At 49.0% G+C, this 22,319-nt stretch overlaps 2 protein-coding genes across 2 annotated transcripts; both read right to left on the bottom strand.

Moving 5' to 3' along the window:
• Positions 1-1,630: 1,630 nt before the first annotated feature.
• Positions 1,631-13,045, bottom strand: LOC119431591 (phospholipid-transporting ATPase ABCA3). Its single transcript, XM_049657928.1, has 6 exons — positions 13,028-13,045; positions 12,657-12,815; positions 9,154-9,335; positions 8,243-8,416; positions 6,261-6,483; positions 1,631-2,200 (listed from the first exon to the last, which is right to left on the bottom strand). The coding sequence occupies exons 1-6, from the start codon at positions 13,043-13,045 to the stop codon at positions 1,964-1,966; spliced, it is 993 nt and encodes a 330-aa protein (XP_049513885.1). The 3' UTR covers positions 1,631-1,963.
• Positions 13,046-13,801: 756 nt separating this feature from the next.
• On the bottom strand, positions 13,802-21,917 carry LOC125940886 (uncharacterized). The gene is made up of 3 exons (XM_049657536.1): positions 21,666-21,917; positions 15,507-15,757; positions 13,802-14,025 (listed from the first exon to the last, which is right to left on the bottom strand). Exons 1-3 carry the CDS (start codon positions 21,892-21,894, stop codon positions 13,846-13,848), a joined length of 660 nt encoding a protein of 219 aa, XP_049513493.1. The 5' UTR covers positions 21,895-21,917; the 3' UTR covers positions 13,802-13,845.
• Between the last annotated feature and the right edge of the window lie 402 nt (positions 21,918-22,319).

The following is a 22,319-nucleotide window of genomic DNA, read 5'->3' on the forward strand; positions in this document are numbered from 1 at the left end:
CAGGTAGGAACCACCAGCTCCGCTATGTCTTTAGACTTGCGCCACTAGTGCAAGGTTTCTTAGCCTCTTCTCCCGACTTTCCCGGCACTTCTGCTTCTGCTGTCTTGCAACACCATCAGATGGCGCTCGCCTCCGCGCATCCCGGCCGGCGCCGCCGCGGCAGCGTTTCACAGTTTGTGTGTATGACAGGTGCTGTACTTGCTTTCCTATGCGACAAAAATGCAGGCGCTGGGCTGTGATAGCGTAAACATTACAATCGTCCATAGCCTGAAGAGAGCGCTTGTAGCTGGCGTCACAACAGTGTCCTGGCCACGTATGCAGGAGGAGTACGTAAACACGCGCCAGCAAAATGGCTCCAAAGCGTGCACTCAGCGTCGAGGACATGTGCACCCAGGCCCGAAATAAGCGTCGCGCGGAAGAGGAGCGTCTTCGCTACGCAGCGAAACGTGGTGCAGACAATTATAATAATTGAATTACGTACATCCCCATGTAAATAAATAAAAGCTTGACACTTCCGCCACGATGCGACGTGCCATGTGAGGCAATAATAATGCTCACTCTCTCAGAGATTATGAACAATGGCGCACAACAACGCCTCAAGCAAACACGTATTTGTGTGTTCTGTGGACTACGTAGACAAACAGCAGTGGTGCACGCAAGGTAACGTTGAACATCAACTCACCACTCTCGTATTGGACTAAAGGCTGAAGAAATTGCACATTCGCCGCCAATATCGCCGCTAATTATTGTCAATCAAAGCAAACAGCATACGAAGCTTCGCTTGCATCGATTCCCACAGTGCATGGGATCGCATAATTTTTTTTTCTCGCTAAGTTGATTCTCGCAGCATAGTCCTTACGCGTGCGGCGGTAGGCGTTGCTTGCTGTGGCCTCTGAAATACTCGCACAGCCGATAAACCACTCTCGGAGCCTGCGTGGGGCAGCGAACGCCACACAAACGGCACAGCACAACAATAGCTCAAGATTTCGTGCGCCTCGGCGTCATGTGGGGTGGCGTAGCGGAGCGCACGCCTAAGCGCGCTCTAGAGAAGCGGTCCAGACGCAGTGTTGCCTTGTGACGAAAGAAGCCCAGCTTTATTATCGTACATTGCTTAAATAGGGTGTTCTCGATTGCACCAAATTTTTAAAAATTTCCTGGGGTAGATATCACATTGTAACCCTTCATATAATTTACTACATGAGGCGGCCACGAGAAATAAAAATCCTCAATTTAGTAATTAACATAATCACGCTAATTACATTTTAGATTAATTACTTTACGGCACATATTTCAATCTACGAATTGTATCTACGAATGGTACAGGTCGCGTCAGCGAAGCATAACACAGAACCACAACAGAACAAAATGCTCGTCCATTGGGCGCCTGTTCTCGCCATCCGCGCGATGCAAGACGGAATGGAAGCTTGTCGGAAGGAATAGGAGCGCACAGTGAGCGAGCCTTCCTCCCTTCTCAGATCGAATAATTAGCCCTCGCTACTGATTGGCTGGCATGAGCACTAGCTTTCGCTGCACTGCCCAGAATTACCGAGAAACTTGCCGAACAGAAACGAGGAAGGCAATGTGAGTGAGAGAGAACCTGGGACACTTCAACAGCAACAGCAACGCTGGCCCGCACTTCAAAATGACCAAGTGGCGTGCATTCAGGGTTAGGAAAGCGCGAAGAGAAAAAGACGACAGAAGAACGCTCGTCCATTGTTCTTTTGTTGCCTTCGCGCTTTCCTAACCACGCTGGCATAGCACGGCATATGATGTACGAGCCAGTGCATGGGCAGGGAAGTGTGGCAAATCCGGCACGCCCACACATTTCTTTTACTGTCAGCCGACATATATTTGCTCGACCCGACGGGAGGCCAATCTTCTCGGTGCGTCGACACAGCGCGTCCTGCTTGCGAGCGGCGCTTTAGTGTCCAGGCAAGCGCGCACGACCGACGGGGGCAGCCGTTCATATTCCCAGCGTCGTGCCCAGGACGGGTGGCAGTACGCCAGCGGCTGCTGGAGCAGCGGCTGCGGCGGCAGCCTCGAACGCTTCCTTTCGCGTCACGCTCGTGAAGATCTGCTCGAGCGAGGTGTCCGAGATGAAGAAGTCCTGGAGCTTGAAGCGCTGCTTGATGCGTGCCATGCGCATGAACATCTCGCTCCACTGCATCTGCACCCGCGACATCCGGAACTCCAGGAGACCCTGCAGTTAGTTGAAGAAATTTAAGGGCACTTAATTAGGCATCCCTACGTGGATGAATGCGAAATCACTGCGACCGCCTCGTTCGCGTACTCGTGGGGACGTCCAAAGGAGCCGGGCGCAGATACTGACGGAGAAGTCGAAGGTTCGTCCATCGGAGCGCACGACAGAACTCGCCGGAATCGCCGCATCGACTGGCAGCGCCGCGACGCGCGGTGCTATATATAGACCGGCCACCGGCGCGGTCTGTCTGCGACCACGTGACTTGTTCGCCCATCGGAGCCACTCCTCTTCCATTGACGGAAGCGCGCGTGGCGTCGCGTGGACTTCCACCAATGAAAGCATCACCTGGCGCGCGGTCTGTCTCTGTGACCACGTGATTTTTTGTAGCATCTCCGGTCACGCCACCGGATTTTCCGCTTCATGAGCTATATAACATGCTTTCGCATAAAAACGGTAAGAGTGTCGGTGGTGTCTAAAGCGCAGCGAGCGGATTACCGGATCAGGTATACGTAAAACAAAGTCATGACGTGTAGAATAAAAGCGGCGAAAAACATTAGCTGCGAGTTACCGCTTGGCGTTCTCATGGAAGTGTGGACATGCGAGGAAGCGACTCACGCACATTCGCCTTCTATCAAGAAAGGCTATTCTTCGTAACACCCCATCGAAGCACAAGCTGCACAAGTAGTGTGTAGTGTTACGGCGAAGTTGTTATTCTGATCAGAACCATTCCAAGACGCATCATCATCATCATCATCATCATCATCATCATCATCATCATCATCATCATCATCATCATCATCATCATCATCATCATCATCATCATCATCATCATCAGCCTATATTTATGTCCACTGCAGGACGAAGGCCTCTCCCTGCGATCTCCAATTATCCCTGTCTTGCGCTAGCGTATTCCAACTTGCGCCTGCGAATTTCCTAACCTCATCATCCCACCTGACTTTCTGCCGTCCTCGACTGCGCTTCCCTTCTCTTGGTATCCATTCTGTAACCCTAATGGTCCACCGGTTATCCATCCTACGCATTACATGGCCTGCCCAGCTCCATTTCTTCCGCTTAATGTCAACTAGAATATCGTCTACCCCCGTTTGTTCTCTGATCCACACCGCTCTCTTCCTGTCTCTTAACGTTACTCCTAAGATTTTTCGTTCCATTGCTCTTTGTGCGGTCCTTAACTTGTTCTCGAGCTTCTTTGTTAACCTCCAAGTTTCTGCCCCGTATGTTAGCACCGGTAGAATGCAATGATTGTACACTTTTCTTTTCAACGACAGTGGTAAGCTCCCAGTCAGGATTTGGCAATGCCTGCCGTATGCACTCCAACCCAATTTTATTCTTCTGTAAATTTCTTTCTCATGATCAGGGTCCCCTGTGAGTAATTGACCTAGATAAACATATTCCTTTACAGATTCTAGAGGCTGACGGGCGATCCTGAATTCTTGTTCCCTTGCCAAGCTATTGAACATTATCTTTGTCTTCTGCATATTCATCTTCAACCCAATTCTTGCACTTTCTCGATGAAGGTCCTCAATCATTTGTTGTAATTCCTCTCCATTGTTGCTCAATAGGACAATGTCATCTGCAAACCGAAGGTTGCTGAGATATTCGCCATCAATCCTCACTCCTAATCCTTCCCAGTCTAAGAGCTTGAATACTTCTTCTAAGCATGCAAGACGTATAGGCGTAATCAAAAAGTGTGAAACATGATTTTCTCCGGACGGGAACCAAAAGCCGTAGCCTGCTTAAAATTAGAACTTGAGAGCGGTGGGTCTTATTCGGCGCGTTGTGAGTTTACACCCGATCGGAATGCGGCTATCCCGTCCAGGAATCGAGCCCACGACTTGATGCTCCGCATCAGTAAGCTACAAACCATTGAGGCACCGCAAAACTCGTCCTTGACTAACCCTCTACGTCGGCAGGGTTAGTGACAGGGGGAGAGATAGTCGCAGCCTATATTTTGTACGGTGCAGTGTTTCTTACATGCGGTTAGGCGAAGTAGCACTCGCCATTAGAGCAAATACGCCCTATCTCCCCCATTTACTCCTTCCTCCCTCCCATCACAATTTTATTTACCAACTGCAAATGACAAGAAAAAATAAATAAAATAATGATAAGTCACGAAATTTCCTGTCTGGTGAGACGTTAATAGCGCTAAGGAAGACCAGAAGCAAAGCTATAATGGCACAGGGCGGGCGGCTGGCTTGTTTGTTTTGCAGCAGACTTTGCTGGAGTATGTTGAAGGCTTTTTTGCTGGATAGAATGCTTCCTAGTGATTTAAATCTAAAGCACGCCTCTATTTACAGATTTAAATAAAAGTTACAAAACTATCATCCCTAAATCACGTGAATACAGAGGGCGGCAAGCTGTTGAAAAAAGTGGTACAATATACGATTATGACACCGTGTTCCGTCAATAGTTCTGCCGCCGCCAAGAACAATTGTGTGCTCTCATAATCCGGCTAATCAGAGAAAATTATTTTAACAAGCGAAATCTTGGACTAGCGTTGAATCGCGTGCCCTCATTGTCAATGCTCTTAAATAATTTTAAGTGTTTAATTTTTGAATTCAGGGCGTTGCTTTCGATGGGAAAACTAAGTTAGCTGGAACATGTTTTCTATTATTTCGCATACTTCACTGCAAAATTGCAGAAAGTTATCATAAGCTTCAATTTAAAAGTGTTCGTTTATCTGGCGTTCTCCTCGTTTTCATCGTGCTATGTCCTGCTCAAATATATTTATTTTTCGCGTGGTACTCGTAGTGTGCCAAGTACCATAAGTACCGCGCAATCACGCGGTACGTATGGTATTATGGTAGGCACACGGTACTTATCGATTGCATGGTACTTATTGCGCGCGCACGCACCGCGACGCCATTGTTCCCCAAAAGTGGTCTGAAAGAACTCATTAACTCCACTCATTACCCGCGACTCGGCAACCGTCAGGAAGTGGCACTCTGATGTAGTTGGCTTCCGGTCATCGCGAGTAATGGTTACCTCGTGTTCCGCGGGACGATCACACCCTATCACAATGACCAGGTGGGTGCCGATGCAGGCAATCAGCGGTGTTTAGTCCTTCAAACCACGTTTTGGGACCGCTGGTGTGTCGCGTTGCACGCTCGCGCAATCACGCCGCACTTTTCGTGTTATGCCCCAGCCACACCGGCGGAATAAATAAAAAAAAAAAAAACGCATTGCGGCAACTTTTTTTCTTTTTTTTTTGCCGCGGGAGGTTGCGAGAGCCACGAGCTAGGTAATGCGTGGAAGAAGTTATCACGCAGGACTATAACCGTTTGCCTATTGGAAGCCACATCCTAAACTAAAAAAAAAAGTTTAAACTTCGTTAATTAGCCGGATAATGCGAACACAAAATGTCACATTGTACCAGTTTTTTTTTGACAGCTTTGGTAAAGTTGACTGAAATATGTTTTATATTATTTCGCTTATTTTACTGTAAAATTGATCAATAGAGTTAGCTGAAATATGTTTTCTATTATTTCACACATTTTATTGCAAGATTGTTCAATAAAGTTACCATGAGCTTCAACTTAAAAGTGTTGGTTTAACTGGCGCTTCTCCTTTCCCTTGAGTTTCTGTTAGGATGATGAACCTTACTTAATATTCATGCGTGTGTACCGTATACATTCAGCATCTACGTATGAGGGACTTTTCGTTTACGTGCCACTGTTATCGTGTTCCGTTTCCTAAACTTTATATAGTAACGTATACAAGCAGCGTGGTAAAGCGTGTTGCTTATGGCACCGAGGGACACGAAACACGAAAGAAGTAATATAGTGAAACATTTTTTTTATGAACGCCGGAAGCCTTCTATGAGCGTGTTTTCAAATTGTGAAAATGGGTTCTATAGCATGCAGTCTGGCGCCTCTGCGACGAACGTCTCTACAACCAAATGACCTGTATAACGAAGGAATAATTCTGTCCCAGTTCTATTGTGAATGGTGCGGTGTGCGACCTCTAGAACGAAGTCACCTGTATAACGAATGATTTCGGAGTCCCCAAAGCACTTTGATATGTAGGCATTCGACTCTAGTACCTCGCAAGTGTGGACCATCTCGGCTTCCGGGAAGACCTTGATCACCGCGTCGGCGACATCCTGCTGGTACCCGAAGTCCTGCTTCCTGTCCGGATAAGTCTTGACGCTGATGGTGTAACCCTTGCCGAACTTCTCCTTGAGGTGCGCGAGCGAGCCGAGGCACTGGAGACGCCCTTCGCCCATGATGGCGATCCGGTTGCACAGAAACTCGACGTCCGACAGGCTGCGATGTTTAGTTAACGGAACATGTGCTCCGATTCATACAGCTTAGTTCCTTATCGAAAAAAAAGAAACCCATATCTAATAACCTGAAATAAACATTTTGAGATGCCGTATCCGTATGTTCCAATATATGACTTGGTATACTCTGTCTATAAAAATCTATACGCTCAATACCTCTATATACAATATTTGAACACACGAAGGTCATATAAACCCTCTATTCCCATCTATCTATCATACGGGTCATGTCTATATTTTTCAGTTTTTTTTTCGCGGGACATGCGCCTTCTTTCCTATATTGCATTATCATAGAATGTATGAGAACATACGCGTTCTTATCACGAGATGCTCACATGTTCTTATATTGGCTATGGGAATTATGGGGTATATAGTTTTCTCTCTTAAAAGGGTTGCCCCATATGACATATGAGAACATACGGCGCTTTATGTGGATTCCCCATATGTTCAAATTGGACTATGGATATGGGTCATATGCGTTTTTCTACATAGGGCAGGCAAGGCTTGTGGAAACTAGGAAAAGTAGTGTCGGTCATAGAAGTCTCACCGCGCGTTTCGCAGTGCAGCTGAATAAGTACTTCTTATGCTAAACTGCAAATTGTGTATGTAGGGCCGCGACGTCAAATTACGCTGTTATTTGAGCATTGTTTGCATGGGACGCACTACGTTTTTGTAAGAGCGAGCGCAAACGGTGGCAGTTTGTCTCACAAACGTGTCACTCCGCTTGTTCGGTGGTAAATAGGTTCGGACCTGCGACGCCTTCCGCGCGATAAACGCGTTATATTGTGACTTAAAGGTATGGAACCTAACGTTATGTCGAATTACACGACGCATACTTGTATATTTCTTCCATATGCTTTGCAGTCTTTTTTGGTCGCGAATGCGAGCAGTGAAAGTAGCCCCTCTAGGCATCGTGGCGAACTTCCTGCGCAGGCGAACATTCCGCCGAGCCTTCTGGCAGGCTTCTCAGCCGCCATATTGTTTGAACAAATTAACATGCACATGTTCTTGCCTTCGATGCTCTATTCAGGAAATTGCCTAATTTTCTTGCTGACTTCGTCAGATCTGAAAGGAGACTTAACACTGTAATGACCCACGCATATATGTTACGCAGTGTGCGATATCTCAAAATGCTGATTTAGGGACGGAAATCTCAGCTCACAGCTTATAGTACTGTTTGTGATACGCTGGAATGAGTTTTCATTTGTGGATAGCTCAACAACCCAATTCCTGAATGATAATATACTAAATAAGTTGTAACTCAAATAACATTTCACTATCTTGCTATGCCAATGCAAGCTCCGCGGAGAAACAAACGTGAAAAAGTTGTTTTAATTTTTTGAAATGTGGAACTGTGATTGGGCATTACAGTATTAGCATCATCAACTTCATTGCGCATCATCATCTGCTATCATCGCGCCGCGCATATTGCGCGACTCGGATCTCGAGCATCAAAGAACGCACTCTTTTTCTAGACCGGGCTAGTCGGCGCAGCTTGTCGAAGTCACGTCCTCCTAGACAGGGTTAATTAAGACGGCGGCTGTCTACCCTGCCGTTTATTTAGCCGTCTACAGTGGGTATAGGTGGTGTACGAAAGATGGCGTCTGTGACGTGTTTTCGGCTGCCGCCAGTCACTTGGTGGCGTATGCACAACGTTCGAGATCATGTGTCTATTGGGCAGAGAGAACCAACTTGGGGCGTGGATTAGGATACCGCTTATTAGAAACAGCACTGGCACCAACCTGTGCGAGCTGAGCAGTATGGACATCTTGCTGACCCGCTGCAGGGCGTTGATGTAGTTGACGATTCGCTTTCGCGCGGCGGTGGCGATTGTGGCGTACGGCTCGTCCAACAGCAGCATCCGGGGCATTCCCATCATCGAGACGCAGAGGGAGAGCTTGCGCCGGTTGCCAGCACTGCGAAAGACCCGTCGTGCAACACACACAACTGACCATTGAAATGAACAAGGAGGGGAACCGCGGAGCCCATATTTTTTTTGGTCACTCAGAACCACATGAAAGTGGATGAAAGAACAGCTGGCCACCGGTGGGAGGCGAATCACAGATCGTCAACCATTAGGAGGCGTGCTATGCTCAACCAAATTTAACTGCGGCAGTGGCTGTTCTCACGTTCCGCATTCTCAGAGTGTTTATGCAGGTGTACAAGATCTGACACTGGAAGTGTTAGTCAGTGCCACTCATGGCCATGGCGGCCGATGTGGAAATTCCTCTTGACCACTTGCATGAACGTAGTACGTGAACTTTAGGAGCAGCCCGGCTGGCCAGTAAAGCCTCTTATCAATCATACCCGCACTCCACTGAAGATTTTGTCGTGACAGACAGTGCAAAACAATCGTTTCTTCCCCATCATATCGGCTGAAAAAGGCTCTTGCGGCATTATGAAGCTATTGGGCGAGCAGACGCATGGCTTACTTTGAGCTCCTGAACATGAAAACCTCACTCTACCGGGCTTCAATCTGCCGTACTGCTAGGAAAGAAGTAAGTCACTGACCGTATAGTCTAAACGTAATGACGTTTCGAGATTCACAGGCATTCGTTGTTCTATTGTGAATAAGGATCTGTAGGGATATCGCCACTCAGAACGGTATTCTGTCTTGACTACCTGGACCGGATATACGTTACTGGCAGCGCACCTGAACGTCACGACGAGCTGTTCGGCGATGTCCTGAAGTCGGAAGATGTGCAGCAACACGTGCAGGTACTGGGGCGTGATGGCGATGCCCTTGAGGCGCCCGAACAACTGCAGAGTCTCGGTGCCAGTCAGCATGTCGAGCAGGCCATCTCGCTGCGGGCAGTAGCCGAGGTACCGCCGATACTGCGAGACACAGGGTGAGACGAGGCAGCGTTGTGAACTCGCAGGGTCAGCTGAACGCAGGATAATTTTGTGATTTGAGCATTATTTGGCAACCAGTTCGCGGTTTGTCTCTCCGTGTCCGTCCGCGTCTAATGTCCTTCACGCCAACTTGGTTCACTGGGTCACGTGCTCGAATGGGTTTATGCTGCTATGCTGATGAACCGGGTTCGAAATTACTCGTCGGGCCAACTTGGGCGCTGGGCGTGTTCCGCTGGATACGTGCTGCTCTTGAATGACAAAATAAAGTTTATCCGGCGCTGGGCGCAATTGCACATGCATCATATATATTCAGACAATTGTTAATATGGATATTCAGACACGTGCCAAGCGCGCACTTCGGGGCGGCGACGCTGGATGACGCATTGTGTTCAGAGAGATGAGTACGGCTTCAATGCCAATATACTTCAATGCTAATCGCATCAACGTCCACAGTCATCCTGAGATGGTTTCTGCCGGAAGTTTTTTTACGAGTAGCTACGCGCGTGATTGGTACACACGCACATATGTGCGTTTCCTTTTCTCATACAAGGTATAGTTCAGGTCGCCGTAATCACACAGTATACTGCGCACCACCTATTTATCGAATGTCCGAAGTACTGAACTGCAAGGCGGACTCTGAGGGCAGATTTGGTGTTAATAAATCGTCAAGATTTACTTTGAAAGAAAAAATAATGGCCCACGTCACAGAGAAATTAAGTTTTGGGCTTCTAGGTGCCAAAACCACGATCTGTAGCTATGAGGCGCTTCGCAGTTGCATACTCCAGATTAATTTTGACCCCCAGTGGTTGTTTAAAGTGCACCTAATGCACGGCACACGTGCGTTTTTTTTTTTTTTGCATTCCGCCACCATCGCAAGGTGGCAGCAGCTGACCGGTTCGAACCCGCGACATCGTGTTCGGCAGCGCAACTCCATAGCCACTGAGCTACCTAGGCAGGTGCTGTGAAAATTTTCTAAAAAAGTACCACAATCTTAGGATTATAATAATTATTTGTTCTTTGATACAAAAGAATTATATGCAGGTATACACAAATTACATATGGGTCATGAAAGTTATGCGATGTTATGTAGTTGTGTATTAAGCGGAATAATTTTGGCCCACTTGTCTGCGAAATGTAACTGTTTTCACGGAACAACTTCTTCAAGTACTTTTATTTATTATGGAAATGCGCGTGTTGATAAATGTTTGTGCGTGTTCCTATACTTTCCTCTGTGGTTTGCTGGACTAGTGTTCAGAACTTTGCGCTTGCGCTCTATTCACTGTACTCAATATTCTTCGCTGGATTTTGGTATTTCATTTTGTCTAATATGCAACAAGGAGTAGTCAGCGCCACCTGAAGGCGAGAGCCCTTCCTATATTATCATTCTAATAAAACAATAAAAGCCTAGACGAAGCGAAACAGAAACACGCGAAAATGAAAATGTGACCCCATTATTCTAGTTTCTTTGTACAAACACTAGTGTCTATTCTGTTGCATCTATATAAATACAGAATGAACAACACAAAGCAGCATAAGCATCATCGCACAAGCAAAAAAAAAAAAAGAATAATTCACAATCATCACTCAACAAATAAACGTTACCATATTCAATGATCGCACCGGATGCTCTGTCTTTCGGAACGTTGATGTATCGACGTTATCAACTCCATGCTGCAGCAAATCTTGTCTTCTTCGGGAATCGAAGCCGAGTTCTCCGCAAGTGAACTTTCTACCAAGTACTCATTCATTTCGGGCAGCGCCACGCGAACTAGCCTAGATGTAGCCTGTGACATCACCTCTGCCGCGTCATACACTACTTGACTGCTCCACAACAGATCTCTGAGGCCCATTACTGCTTCAGGATGAGTGGCGCCGCTATCGTCAGACGTAATAGTGACGGGGTAAATGTGACGGCTATTATTATGTGACGGTAAATGTGACGGCTTATTATTTACCCCGTAATAGTGACGGGGTAAATGTCAAGGCTCGATGGTAAACTTGCGAGAACGGAAGGCTATTGTTAGTATACTAAGTGCAATAATATCCACGGAAATTGTCCATGGAGTTTTCTTTCCAGGCGCTCATGTGTGCGCGTGTTTCACATTGTTGGCTGCTGGCCCTGTCTTATGCAATTTTGTTACTTAGCAAAGCTGTTTCCTGTTATGTTGTGCTTTAAGCTTTCTAGAGCACTAGACTGTCAGATTATGTTTTCCTATGGCGTTGCTTTAAACTGCAAAGCGCATATAGTTGTCATGCAAATAAAAGAGTAAAACTGTGCTCATAAAGTTAAGGAGGCAGTATATTAACTGGCGTGGCCGCCTTTCTTGGGTCGGTGACATTTGTAGCAAATAGTTGCATTTTATTTCTGTGACAATTTAATCACCACGTAAACAATTGTGGAAATCCTCCATGCAGCTTCATTCGCAAACTGTTGACATAGCTCATTTGTGATTGAAACAAAAGAAATGCTGACTGAAAATACCGTTCGGCTTTGCTTACAGTGCTTTTCGGGTTGTAATGCTCAAAAAGTACCGCTTTATAGTTAGCTTTGTTCCCTATAGGTGACGCGAAAGTTCCCCAGAAGCCGCCAAATATTCTCGCGAATGCGCTTTAAATTAAGCGCGAGTAATCGTCACGAGAAAAATTCAATGAGAAAGAGTCAAGTGAAGACAGAACTTCCCAGCGTGCGCTGAGCGTCCTCAGCGTGGCGATGGAAGCCACTAAGACTTACCGTGCCGTGATCACATTCTGCGCCGACTTTTTGAGGCTTCCAATTTCAAACCGCGACTCACTCCCTTCCAGTTCGTTCCTTCCTTCATGCATGGTGTAGGTACAGCAAGCTCGTCAAAATAACCGGTTATTGCGCAGCTGCCGATACTCTGAACAATATTGATGGAAAACATCGGTATTTCATCCCCACTAGCAACATCTTCCCCTTTGGTAGCAGCCATGGTCACACGCGGGCGGAAGCTATCTCCGCAAGGACGCCGTGCCCAGAAAGTGCGCCTAGTTCGGGGAGCGTATGTTGAAAATCTAAAAGGCACGGCGCCTTAACGCGATTGGCTGAAACGCCGCCGGCGATGCTCTGACGTCACGCCCTGAGGATTATTGCCTTCGCGTGTCGTCCACGATAGGTTAGGTTAGGTTACGTTAGGTTAGCGTAAGAGGCGTTAGGTGGCGCGGCGTACTTTCAGAGCGGTTACAAAAGGCGTCGAGCGTTGCCGGCGGCGTTTCAGCCAATCCCGTTCAACCGCGGTTGCTAAGGCCTTCTATAATTTCAATGCATGCGTTCGGGGAGCTCACCATGTGCGTGTGCTTAACGACGGAGAAACCGGAGACCAGGGCGTCTCCGTCGTGCGGAAGAATGTCTCCCGTCAGCACGCGGAAGGTGGTGGTCTTTCCTACGCCGTTAACGCCTAGCAGGCCGAAGCACTCGCCGGAGCGCACGGTGAAGCTCAGCCCCTGCGCACGAAAGGCATAGTGCGGAACACAAGTCAATGGTGACGTAAAAGACCAAACTTCTTCAACCGTTCATTTCTTTGAAACGGCGCCACAGAAAAACAAGACTAACGTGGAATGACACTTCGATCACACCAGGTCTTCGACCGCACCAGATCAGAAACTCCGCCTTCAAAACTCCGTGCATAATCTGGTACCTTCGCTTGGGAACTTACCGATTGATACGCCACCATAGTGCGACAAAGTCGAAGCCGCCGTTTTGACACCCATCGGAAGCTTTAGGGGTCTTGTTCGGCCACTGCCCAAAATCTACCGAAGAATTTCGCGAGCGCCTTTACCATATCCGGAGCGATTTCCTCGCTAGAACTCGAGCCTTTTCAAACGCCTCACTATATTCGTATGATGCGTCGGCTCTACTGCGCCGGATTCTTTGTGGACAATGCTCCTCCGATTCCTCGACTCCAGCCACGTCACCAGCAGCTCGACACTCCCATGGCCACGCGGTCCATCTAACGCGTATCAGGCAGCCTATAAAACAACGAGATTTTTTTGGGACGTGTCGGGCGTCACGTCCCGGCTGCTCTGCATGAGCTAAACAGTGCCGGTGTGGGGGTGGGGGGTAGTGTTTACGAACGCTTCACCAAAGTGAGGACATGAGTGAGCTATCACTTCTTATGTTTATATAGACGCTTCTTTACGTATTGATTTTTGTTTTCTACCTCACGTAAATAGTTACCTTCCCCTATACTCTAGGGTCACCTATCATTATTCATGTTAACATAATGTGTTCTTCATTATAACAGAACATATTTGTCCGCTTTAGATATCTGAGTGAAGTGTACAGAATTGCTATATTGCAGAGTTCCGTAGTTGTAAATCCATTCATCAGTTTGGCCTCCCTCACTGACGCCTTCTTGACCTATTCGCAGAAATTAGCTTTTTTTTTTGCTTTTGTCGTTGGCTGCCCAGTTTACGCCGGGTATATAGAATCGGCGCAAGAGTACGCATATCTAGGCCTTGACAGCGGCACAGCTCAACAATGCCAGCGTGCACGATAGCAACTTGCCTGCAACACGGGATTGCTCTCGACGTAGCCGTAGGACTTGAAGAGGCGATTCACAACCAAGAGAGGCCGCGATGCGGATGACGCCATCTGGTTGTTCACCAGCCCCACGATCATCTGGTTCTCAATCATCACGTCCGTGTCCTCGGGCTTCTCGCACAAACCAAAAAGCACAGTGCGCAATCTTTAACAACGCTAACCGGATCTGTGGAACGCGCATCGTGCTAAGTTATCGCTTAGAATGTTTCAATGCGATAGGAGGATTTCACCCACTTTGATATATCGTCTGGCCGAAAAAAAGGACAAATTGGAGGACGCTAAAGCTTCGCCTTTAGGAGTGGAACGCGATAGCACTCCAAGATCCGTGGCTGCTTATCAGGCGTTTTTCTCGCATATTCAAATTACCATCCGATGCTATTACGTATGTAGGTTGTGGTTAAGTCGTACTTTACAATTTTTTTTGACGGATTTTACTTTGAGAAATTACATTTTTGTTCACCAACGCCTTTGCGCCACGCGAAGGACCTGCTCGGTCAGGCTGGTTCGCGGGATGATGTGGTTCGGCATCATTGTTTCCGCCAACGACGCCGGCGCCTGATTTTCTGCGGCACGATGCCCTCAATGCTCTCGAGTTAAAAACGTGGGCTTCTGCCGAATACAGTGCAGTGAAACACAGCGTCTCAAAGCGCAAGCTGTCACGTGAGGAGAATGCGAGAAACTGGCACGTGACGCTCGAGACGATTCAAAGAGCGACTTTGGCACGATAGAAGCCTGCGTGCGGTCGCGGTTAAAACATTGGGCTACTGTGCTGGAAGACAGTGGTTCGGTCCCGCAATGGGACACGCCATTTCTGTATAGCTTCATAGGCGGACTTAACACACTTTGGAGGCACCCTAACAGAAAACGCGAGGTGTATTTGTGAGAGATGGCGAGGCATAGAAGCATCGCTCTCATAAATGAGTGTGCGCAAGGCCGTTAATGATGCACGCGCGTGCAGCCGCCTGCCAAGGCGTTACACTTATCATAATCTAAGTAGGTATCGCATACTTACAGAGCTAGCAATGCTACGTTCTGGCCTTGTTCTTTTTTCTGCCTGGGAAATGCCGCAACGCCGACCCCCAAAATATAAAAATATGGTTCCGCGAGAAATCTGCATTTAGTAATGGGGAGAGTGGCCTGTTTATTACAGGCAACATCAGGCCAGGAGGAGCGTGGATCTCGACTTCTTGACACTCGGGTACAGTGTAAAGTCGAGGAATGTTAGACACGGGGTCACCCTCAAATGCCGGCGCCTCAGCTAGGAGCTCCTACTCGAATGCAGCTTCCAGGTCAGGGAGTTTGCACAGTTCCCTTAACAAGGAAGTGACTTTACAAGCGAACTGTGTGTGCTCCCTCAACCAGTCGCTACATTGTAAATATATATGCGGATATTTATTTTCTATCTCGATATCCTCTCCGCGTTTTCTTACTTCCCTTTACCTCCCCCAGGCTCCACCAGGTTAAATGCTAAAAAAATGAGGCTCCATTGTTCGCCAATTGTTGATGAAAACGCAAATTGTAATTTTAAAGTTGGCGGAGTGATTGATGAGCTCTGCAAGCGGCAGCATCAGGCCAGAAGCGATACTGCTCACCTTCTTCGTGCCAGCAAGGGACTTCCCTACGGCGTGGGAGGGTTTGGCCACCGCGTATCCCTCCCGGTAGACGTTAGGGTCGAGCGAGGTAAACGACTTCTCCAACGACGGGAGCCACACCTCGATGCACAGCAGGAGCACGAACAGCACCACTCCCTCGATGGAGAGCGTGAGGAACTCGTAGAAGGCCGAGTACGGGCTCACGTCCAGCGGGTTGATGACGTACTCGGACGGGTTCGGCGCGTCGAGGTCTGCAGCGCACGCCGCGCGGTGGCGCCTCAGTCGCGCATACACTGACGCCTTGCCGCACCAATAAGGACCGAGCGTCCTTGAAAGCATTGCTTCGCATTAAAATTAAAGAAATTGTGGAGCTTAAGTCCAGAAACTGCACAATGGGTTACGGGGGATGACGTAGTGGAAGGCTCCGAAATAATGTTTGTCACCTTGGTTCGCCGTTGTGCACCTAAAATATATACATGAATGTGTTACTAGATGAAAATCTGGCGCTAATTCAGCCAGCATGGGAGTGATGGATAGCAGATGGATTTGGCTAAACTTTGCGCTTGTGGCTTTCACACTGCTGCGTGACCTTGCAAATTGGTGATGTCGAAAACCCGGCGTATTATGACGTGCTTCGGGCTCCCGCAGTCGTAACCTCCGCATTCAGCCAGTAGTTGCAGAATAGTAGGAGAGATGGCGCGAGTGTCGCGCTCCTAACGCCACCTAACGGCGGGGTTACTCGGGCACGAAAGGGAGTAGCCGCCTGCTCCTTCGCTTGGGGTCGGCAGTGTGTGCTGTTGTGCCATAGCACCTGCCATCATCGCCACCCGTCCCTCTGGGTCCTGCCGACTAGTCGCCGACGGGAGGCGGCGACACAATACGGCGCGGGGGGACCTCGGCAACTGCCCCGTCTGTGTCCTGCCGACGTGCAAGCAGCCCCGGCCATCATCGCCACCTCGGGGTCCTGTCGACGAGTCGCCAGGGGGACGCGACGACACAATGCGACGCGAGTGACGTCAGCAACCGTCCCCTCTTCCTCCTGTCGACGAGGAGCCGCCGCCAAGGGGATTTAAGGAGGAACCGGCCCATTGTTAAAGAGAGAGTCGCCACCGGCCGCCCCGTCGGTCTGGTGCGCTCTTACCAGCTCTGACTGCTTTGACCAGCTATCCCCAGCTATTACCAGCTATTACCTGCTATTCCTGCTATATCTGTACATATTTGTACATATTGTATAAAGCTTTCGTCTCCTCTTCGCCTGCTTCAAGACTCAGTCTCTCGTCCCGGACCCCGAGTCACAATAGTGGATGGCAGCTATGGGATTGGCGAACCAGTATCTGAACAGCGGATGGCAAGCTGCGAGATACGAGGCCCGAAGACGACTGCTACACCGCTCGATGGCAGCTACCAGATCGACCAGCGTCAACCACTTTGGCTGGGTGAGTGCCCCATGTTTGCTTCTCAGGTCGCCAGACCTCTCTAGCACAGGCAGATGTTAGGAGAGTGTTTTGTTTCTTGGTAGACTATGATTTATGCATCTACCTTCTTTAAACAGTGGATTTTAGTTTAAAGTAAGGTAAATTTAGTGGGCAAGCAACACGAGGAACGAGATCGCGATGGAGGAATTCCAAGTTCAGGACCTCATTCAAATTTGCGAGGAGTTGGGCATTTCCGCTGGCTCCGAAAAGGCAAGAAAAGCGATTCTCGACGTGATGCGAGCAGAGGACGTGACGACCGAGGAAGCCGAAGAGGCTTGGGAAATGATTGTGGAGCGAAGGCTCGAGGCAAAAGAACGCGAGCGACGTGAGAGGCGCGAGCTTGAAGCGAAAGAGCACGTAAGTCCCGAGGAAAGGGCAAGACGAGAGAGCCGTCGACAGAATCAAACATGGATATGGCGCACAGCGCGATACCATCTTTGTAGTTTCAAGGCGGGCGATAGCATTGTTACTTTTCTTGCGGACTTTGAAAAAGTTTGCGAGAAAGAAGGTGTCAACCGGGACCTCTGGTCCGAGCGGTTGATCCTGTTGCTTCCTCGTAGACTCTCGTGTGTTCTGGAACGCCTGCTTGATGAGGAGAGGCGGGACTACGATGAGGCAAAGATGGCTCTGTTGAGGCATTTTGAAGCTATAAGTCAGGCCGACTGCGAAGGCCAAGGCGGTAGCGACAAGACCGAGCTTGTCGAAGACAGACCGCCTAGTGAAATGCTTACTAGCCCAGGAGACGATGTGGTGCCATTGGCGCACACGCTAGGTGACAGGCACGAACACGATGTTGTTTCGCCGTCTAGAGAGGCCGCTTTGGGAAAAGTGGCCGACAGTGGCTCTTTTGATTTAGATAGTAGCGACAAGGCGAAGCCTGTCGATGAGAGACCGCAGGGCGAGCCGGCTAGCTCAGATGGCGTCGGATGCAGTCATGTCTTATCAGAGGTACATACATCTAGCGACGACCACGAGCCTAGCTTGGTTTTGCCGTCCGGAGCCACGTCGTTGCGACAAGAAGGCAGCGTACCTACGAGTACGCGTGCCGAGACCGCGAGCCCTGTGAGCCGCGCCGAGGGCAAACGACGAAGGCGCAAGCCGAGAAAGTCGGACTCGGGCGGCGATACGAGCCGGGTCAAGCGCGCCAACCGCCAACACGTTGGGAAAAAGCGCAGTAGGGTGAGCCCGAGGCTTAGGAGACTGCTGAGGTCTATAACAGGCGTGACGCGCGTCTGTAAAGAAAGGATATCGCGGAAATTTAGACGCCGCAAATTCCGCCGGTTCTCAGCGATATCAATGAATTGTAAGCAGAGTAACGTAGCGAAGCATCAGGTATGCTCGATAGTCTGCTGCAATGGTCGCCCCCTTCGTGGGAGAAAGAAAGGCGACTGTCTAGCGGACAAAGGGACAGCGCGCCCGCGGGCCCGTGGATGCGCCGCTCCCCGACTGTTTGGAGGCAGTAGTGTGAATGTCACGGCTACTATAGGTACTTCGTGCAAATCCGCTTTGTTCTGGTGTCGCGAGTGGACAACTCGTAGACCCGAGAATGGTCGACCGGCTCGAGCGCGTCTCAAAGGGTGTGGTTGTGAGCACCAAGTGATTGTGAACGTGCCATGGTAGTTTGAAAGCCCATTCTGTTAATTGTACATTTAGTGATCATTTTGTTCTGTGTTTTCTTGCGATAAAGTTGAGTCGCGTGTTGAGCGTAGGAAAGGGTGGATAGGCCAAGAGCGCAATTTTAAAGTCTTTGGTCCTTTCTTTTCGCGAGACACCGACGTTTTTTAATTTGTTCATCATTAGTTTACTGAGACATGATTGCTGAACGCTCAAGTAGAGAAAGCGTCAGTGTTTTCACGTTTTGTTGTTTTTACGTTTACCTAGGCTAGACAAAGCCTAAATGCTTGATTTAGATTATGACTTGTTTTGTATTGTACGCGTTAGTTATAAGTGTAAGTGTCAGTGTATAATTTTGATTCACCTTTGCTTTCGTGTCATTAGTGTGAGTTTTAGTATCTTTTTTGTTTGTTTTGTTAGGACCGCTTCTGTGCTGTAAGAATGTGGCGCTCGTTTTGTCGAGTGCATTTAGACAGCACAAAGCGGCGGGCTTTTTCGGTTGGCTCTTGTGGTTATCGGATTTCGTTCCGTATTTTGCGAAGTGGCGCCCGAGCACATAGATAAGCTACGCTTAGCCTTTGCGCCACGGCTTTCGGGGGCAAAATTAAGTCATCTTCGGCAGCCTTGATCTTTGCCAACCCGCCCGCATTACAGTTGAGAATCGCTTGCGACGCAATTCTGATTTGATAAACCCTCACGCATTGACGATTAAAGAAAAAAAAAAGGGGGGTCCGTATTTCGAATTTCACTCTCCGATACGTGCCTCGTGTTGTTCGGGATTTTTTGTTGTTGTTGTTTTGTTTTGTTTTGTTTAGCGTAGCCAGATCTCGAAAAATGCTTTGTTCGATGATTTTGGTCTGGCGGTTTGGAGAGCATTCGGAGGGTGCTTGCTTTGGCCGGAGTGGTTTGGCGTTGTTGATTCTTGGTCGTTCCAGTGGACATTATCAGGACCGAGCAGCAGAAAAGACCACCGGCGTCAAAAGCGGCAGAGCCGATACCTCCAGACCATCCTAGACGTCGCCCAACCGGCGCATCCATTCTTCCGAGCTGCGTCGGACAGCTCGACCTCTGGATGCATTGTCTGGCGGCGGGGGTGCTGTTGTGCCATAGCACCTGCCATCATCGCCACCCGTCCCTCTGGGTCCTGCCGACTAGTCGCCGACGGGAGGCGGCGACACAATACGGCGCGGGGGGACCTCGGCAACTGCCCCGTCTGTGTCCTGCCGACGTGCAAGCAGCCCCGGCCATCATCGCCACCTCGGGGTCCTGTCGACGAGTCGCCAGGGGGACGCGACGACACAATGCGACGCGAGTGACGTCAGCAACCGTCCCCTCTTCCTCCTGTCGACGAGGAGCCGCCGCCAAGGGGATTTAAGGAGGAACCGGCCCATTGTTAAGAGAGAGTCGCCACCGGCCGCCCCGTCGGTCTGGTGCGCTCTTACCAGCTCTGACTGCTTTGACCAGCTATCCCCAGCTAATGGCAGCTATTACCTGCTATTCCTGCTATATCTGTACATATTTGTACATATTGTATAAAGCTTTCGTCTCATCTTCGCCTGCTTCAAGACTCAGTCTCTCGTCCCGGATCCCGAGTCACAATAGTGCCGACTGGTCGCGCCCCTGTTGGTACTCTCTGCGGGATGGTCTCGCGAGCCTTCGGAGCGGGCACCGGGGTGTACGAACTTGATCGTTCGAGCGCGCCACCGTTCGCGTGGCTATACACGAGTACGATTGAACGTTGGTGTCCAGCATGGGGGGCGAACATATTCGCTCGATATTCTGTCACGGTGAGTCAGACTTCCTCGATTAGTCCTCGCCCATTGGCATGTTCTATTGATAGCAATTCGGCTAGCTGACATTGGTGTGTGAAAGGTGCAATAAATGCTCTTGCGATTGTCTGCACTACTGGGTTGTCGTTGGTCCCAAGAGCACGTTTGAGACCCCATGGTTACCCCAACCAAGCGGTCGCTCTGAGCTGGATTTGGACGCCACCTACAGTGTCGTTGTTTGCGCTGTTTGCCTCATTGTCTTTAAGGGGCAGCCTCGCTCGAAGTCACGCCATATTTCCCCATGCAAATACAAGTGAGATACAGCATTGATAGCGGCCCTTTCATTGCACAATAAATTTGTTGCATTTAATAGTAAAGAGAATCTGTTATTCAGGTTGTAGAAAGCGCAATTTTGGGCTATGTCCTCAAACGCAAACATTTTGTTTCGACAGTTTCAATTCAGCTACGCTTCATGACTTGTTTTAAGCGGGATGGACAACTGCTTTGACACAGTATGCGTTACTTGGTGGTGATAATGAAGCGGAACGACTAGTTGAGCTGGTGTCTGCTTGTAGTTACGGCCGTGACCAAATGCGTCTTTTTTGTATCGATCGCCGATTGAAAACGATTCACATCACATTCCATGAAAGTGGCTTCTGTGTATCCATGCCTCCATCTGTGGTCATGGTACTTTCGGCTGTGCGCAGTTTTTAAATGAGCCCAAACTACTGGAGGATGATCCCTTTATATGACGTTAGTGTACGCCTTACTTTGTGTTTAACCTCTTGCAGTCAACTTTGGTTGCCAATTTTTAACATTTATTTCATGGTTACTTGTCTGCCGAGACGTTGTGAATACAGGCGTTTCGTTTTTCTTCTGAACTTTTGGCTTTCTGCACGTTACTGTCGAACATGTTAGACATCGACCGGGTTATTTTTTGACGTAACAATGGAATTCTGCGCTAATCTGTGCATTCTACGAGATAATACGTTTCAAACGCTTTAATGCTTGGAAGAATGCCCGCGTACACCAGTGTTGATCTGCTTGGTTTTCCGACAGGCATCGTCGAACATGCTCACGCTCGACACTTCAAGAGCTCCCGTTGAAGCGTGACACAATGAGACTTTGACCGTATACACTCGCAACGTCGAACTCCCAGGTCCAAATACTTGCTGATAGATGACTTCCCTGCGGTAAAATCTGCTGGCACTTAACCGTAGCATCCAAGAAACCGTCGTCCAACGAATATAGTTGGACGCATTTTCCATTTCCGGGTCTCAAAAGCGTACGAGAGAACTCACGCAAGCAGCACTGCAGCAGGGACAGTCGGCCTTGTGCCTGCTTGGTGTGACAGCGGCTTTCGAGCTGCAGTCCTCCCCTGCGGCACAGCGCGTTCTCTCTGGCCAGCTGGAGGATCTTGGTCATGCCGCGAGAGTAGGACTGTGAAGGCAGCAGCCTCAGCACCTGTAGCGTCACCTCGATGATCGTGGTCAGCACAGCGTTGTGCAGATCCTCGCCGTAGTGCTCCATGAACACCGCGGCCAAAGAACCTCCCGAGGCTGCGCGAATTGGATTCCGATAAATTCGTATCGGCTTGTTTCCGTTGTTTCAGTTGGCGTGATCACTCATTCGTTTTCCTTATAATCTTATAACGTCAATATTGCGGTTTGTTTAACACCGAGCTTAAGTACAGATTGGGCGCGTGCGCGGGTGTTTGTGCGTGCGTGCGTGCGTGTGTGTAAGAGAGAGAGTGAAGGTAGGGACTCTAGGCGAGTTGTTTTCTATGGCGCAAGAACATCGGGCAACGACAAAGACAGGACGCAAATACGCGCTTACAGTGATACCAGGGTGTTATTGAATAGCAGGGATAAAGTTCATGAGAGAAGTTGCTGAAGGATTCCACATGCAGCACATGTCAGATTTTTATATGAGTGCGCCATCCGTGTCACACCATA

Source organism: Dermacentor silvarum, chromosome 10 (genome assembly GCF_013339745.2).
Source record: "Dermacentor silvarum isolate Dsil-2018 chromosome 10, BIME_Dsil_1.4, whole genome shotgun sequence".
NCBI lineage: Eukaryota > Metazoa > Arthropoda > Arachnida > Ixodida > Ixodidae > Dermacentor > Dermacentor silvarum.

Excerpts from the sequence above, each read along its gene's own strand:
- LOC119431591 (XM_049657928.1), bottom strand. Across the intron at positions 8,417-9,153 it reads CAGCTCGTCGTGACGTTCAG|TGCTGGCAACCGGCGCAAGC; the intron begins GTGCGCTGCCAG and ends GGTCTTTCGCAG. Across the intron at positions 6,484-8,242 it reads ATACTGCTCAGCTCGCACAG|CCTGTCGGACGTCGAGTTTC; the intron begins GTTGGTGCCAGT and ends TAAACATCGCAG.
- LOC125940886 (XM_049657536.1), bottom strand. The coding sequence starts at position 21,894 with ATGGAGCACTACGGCGAGGATCTGCACAACGCTGTGCTGACCACGATC. Across the intron at positions 15,758-21,665 it reads CCTGCTGCAGTGCTGCTTGC|ACCTCGACGCGCCGAACCCG; the intron begins GTGAGTTCTCTC and ends CGTGCGCTGCAG. Across the intron at positions 14,026-15,506 it reads CCCTTGCTGGCACGAAGAAG|CCCGAGGACACGGACGTGAT; the intron begins GTGAGCAGTATC and ends TTGTGCGAGAAG.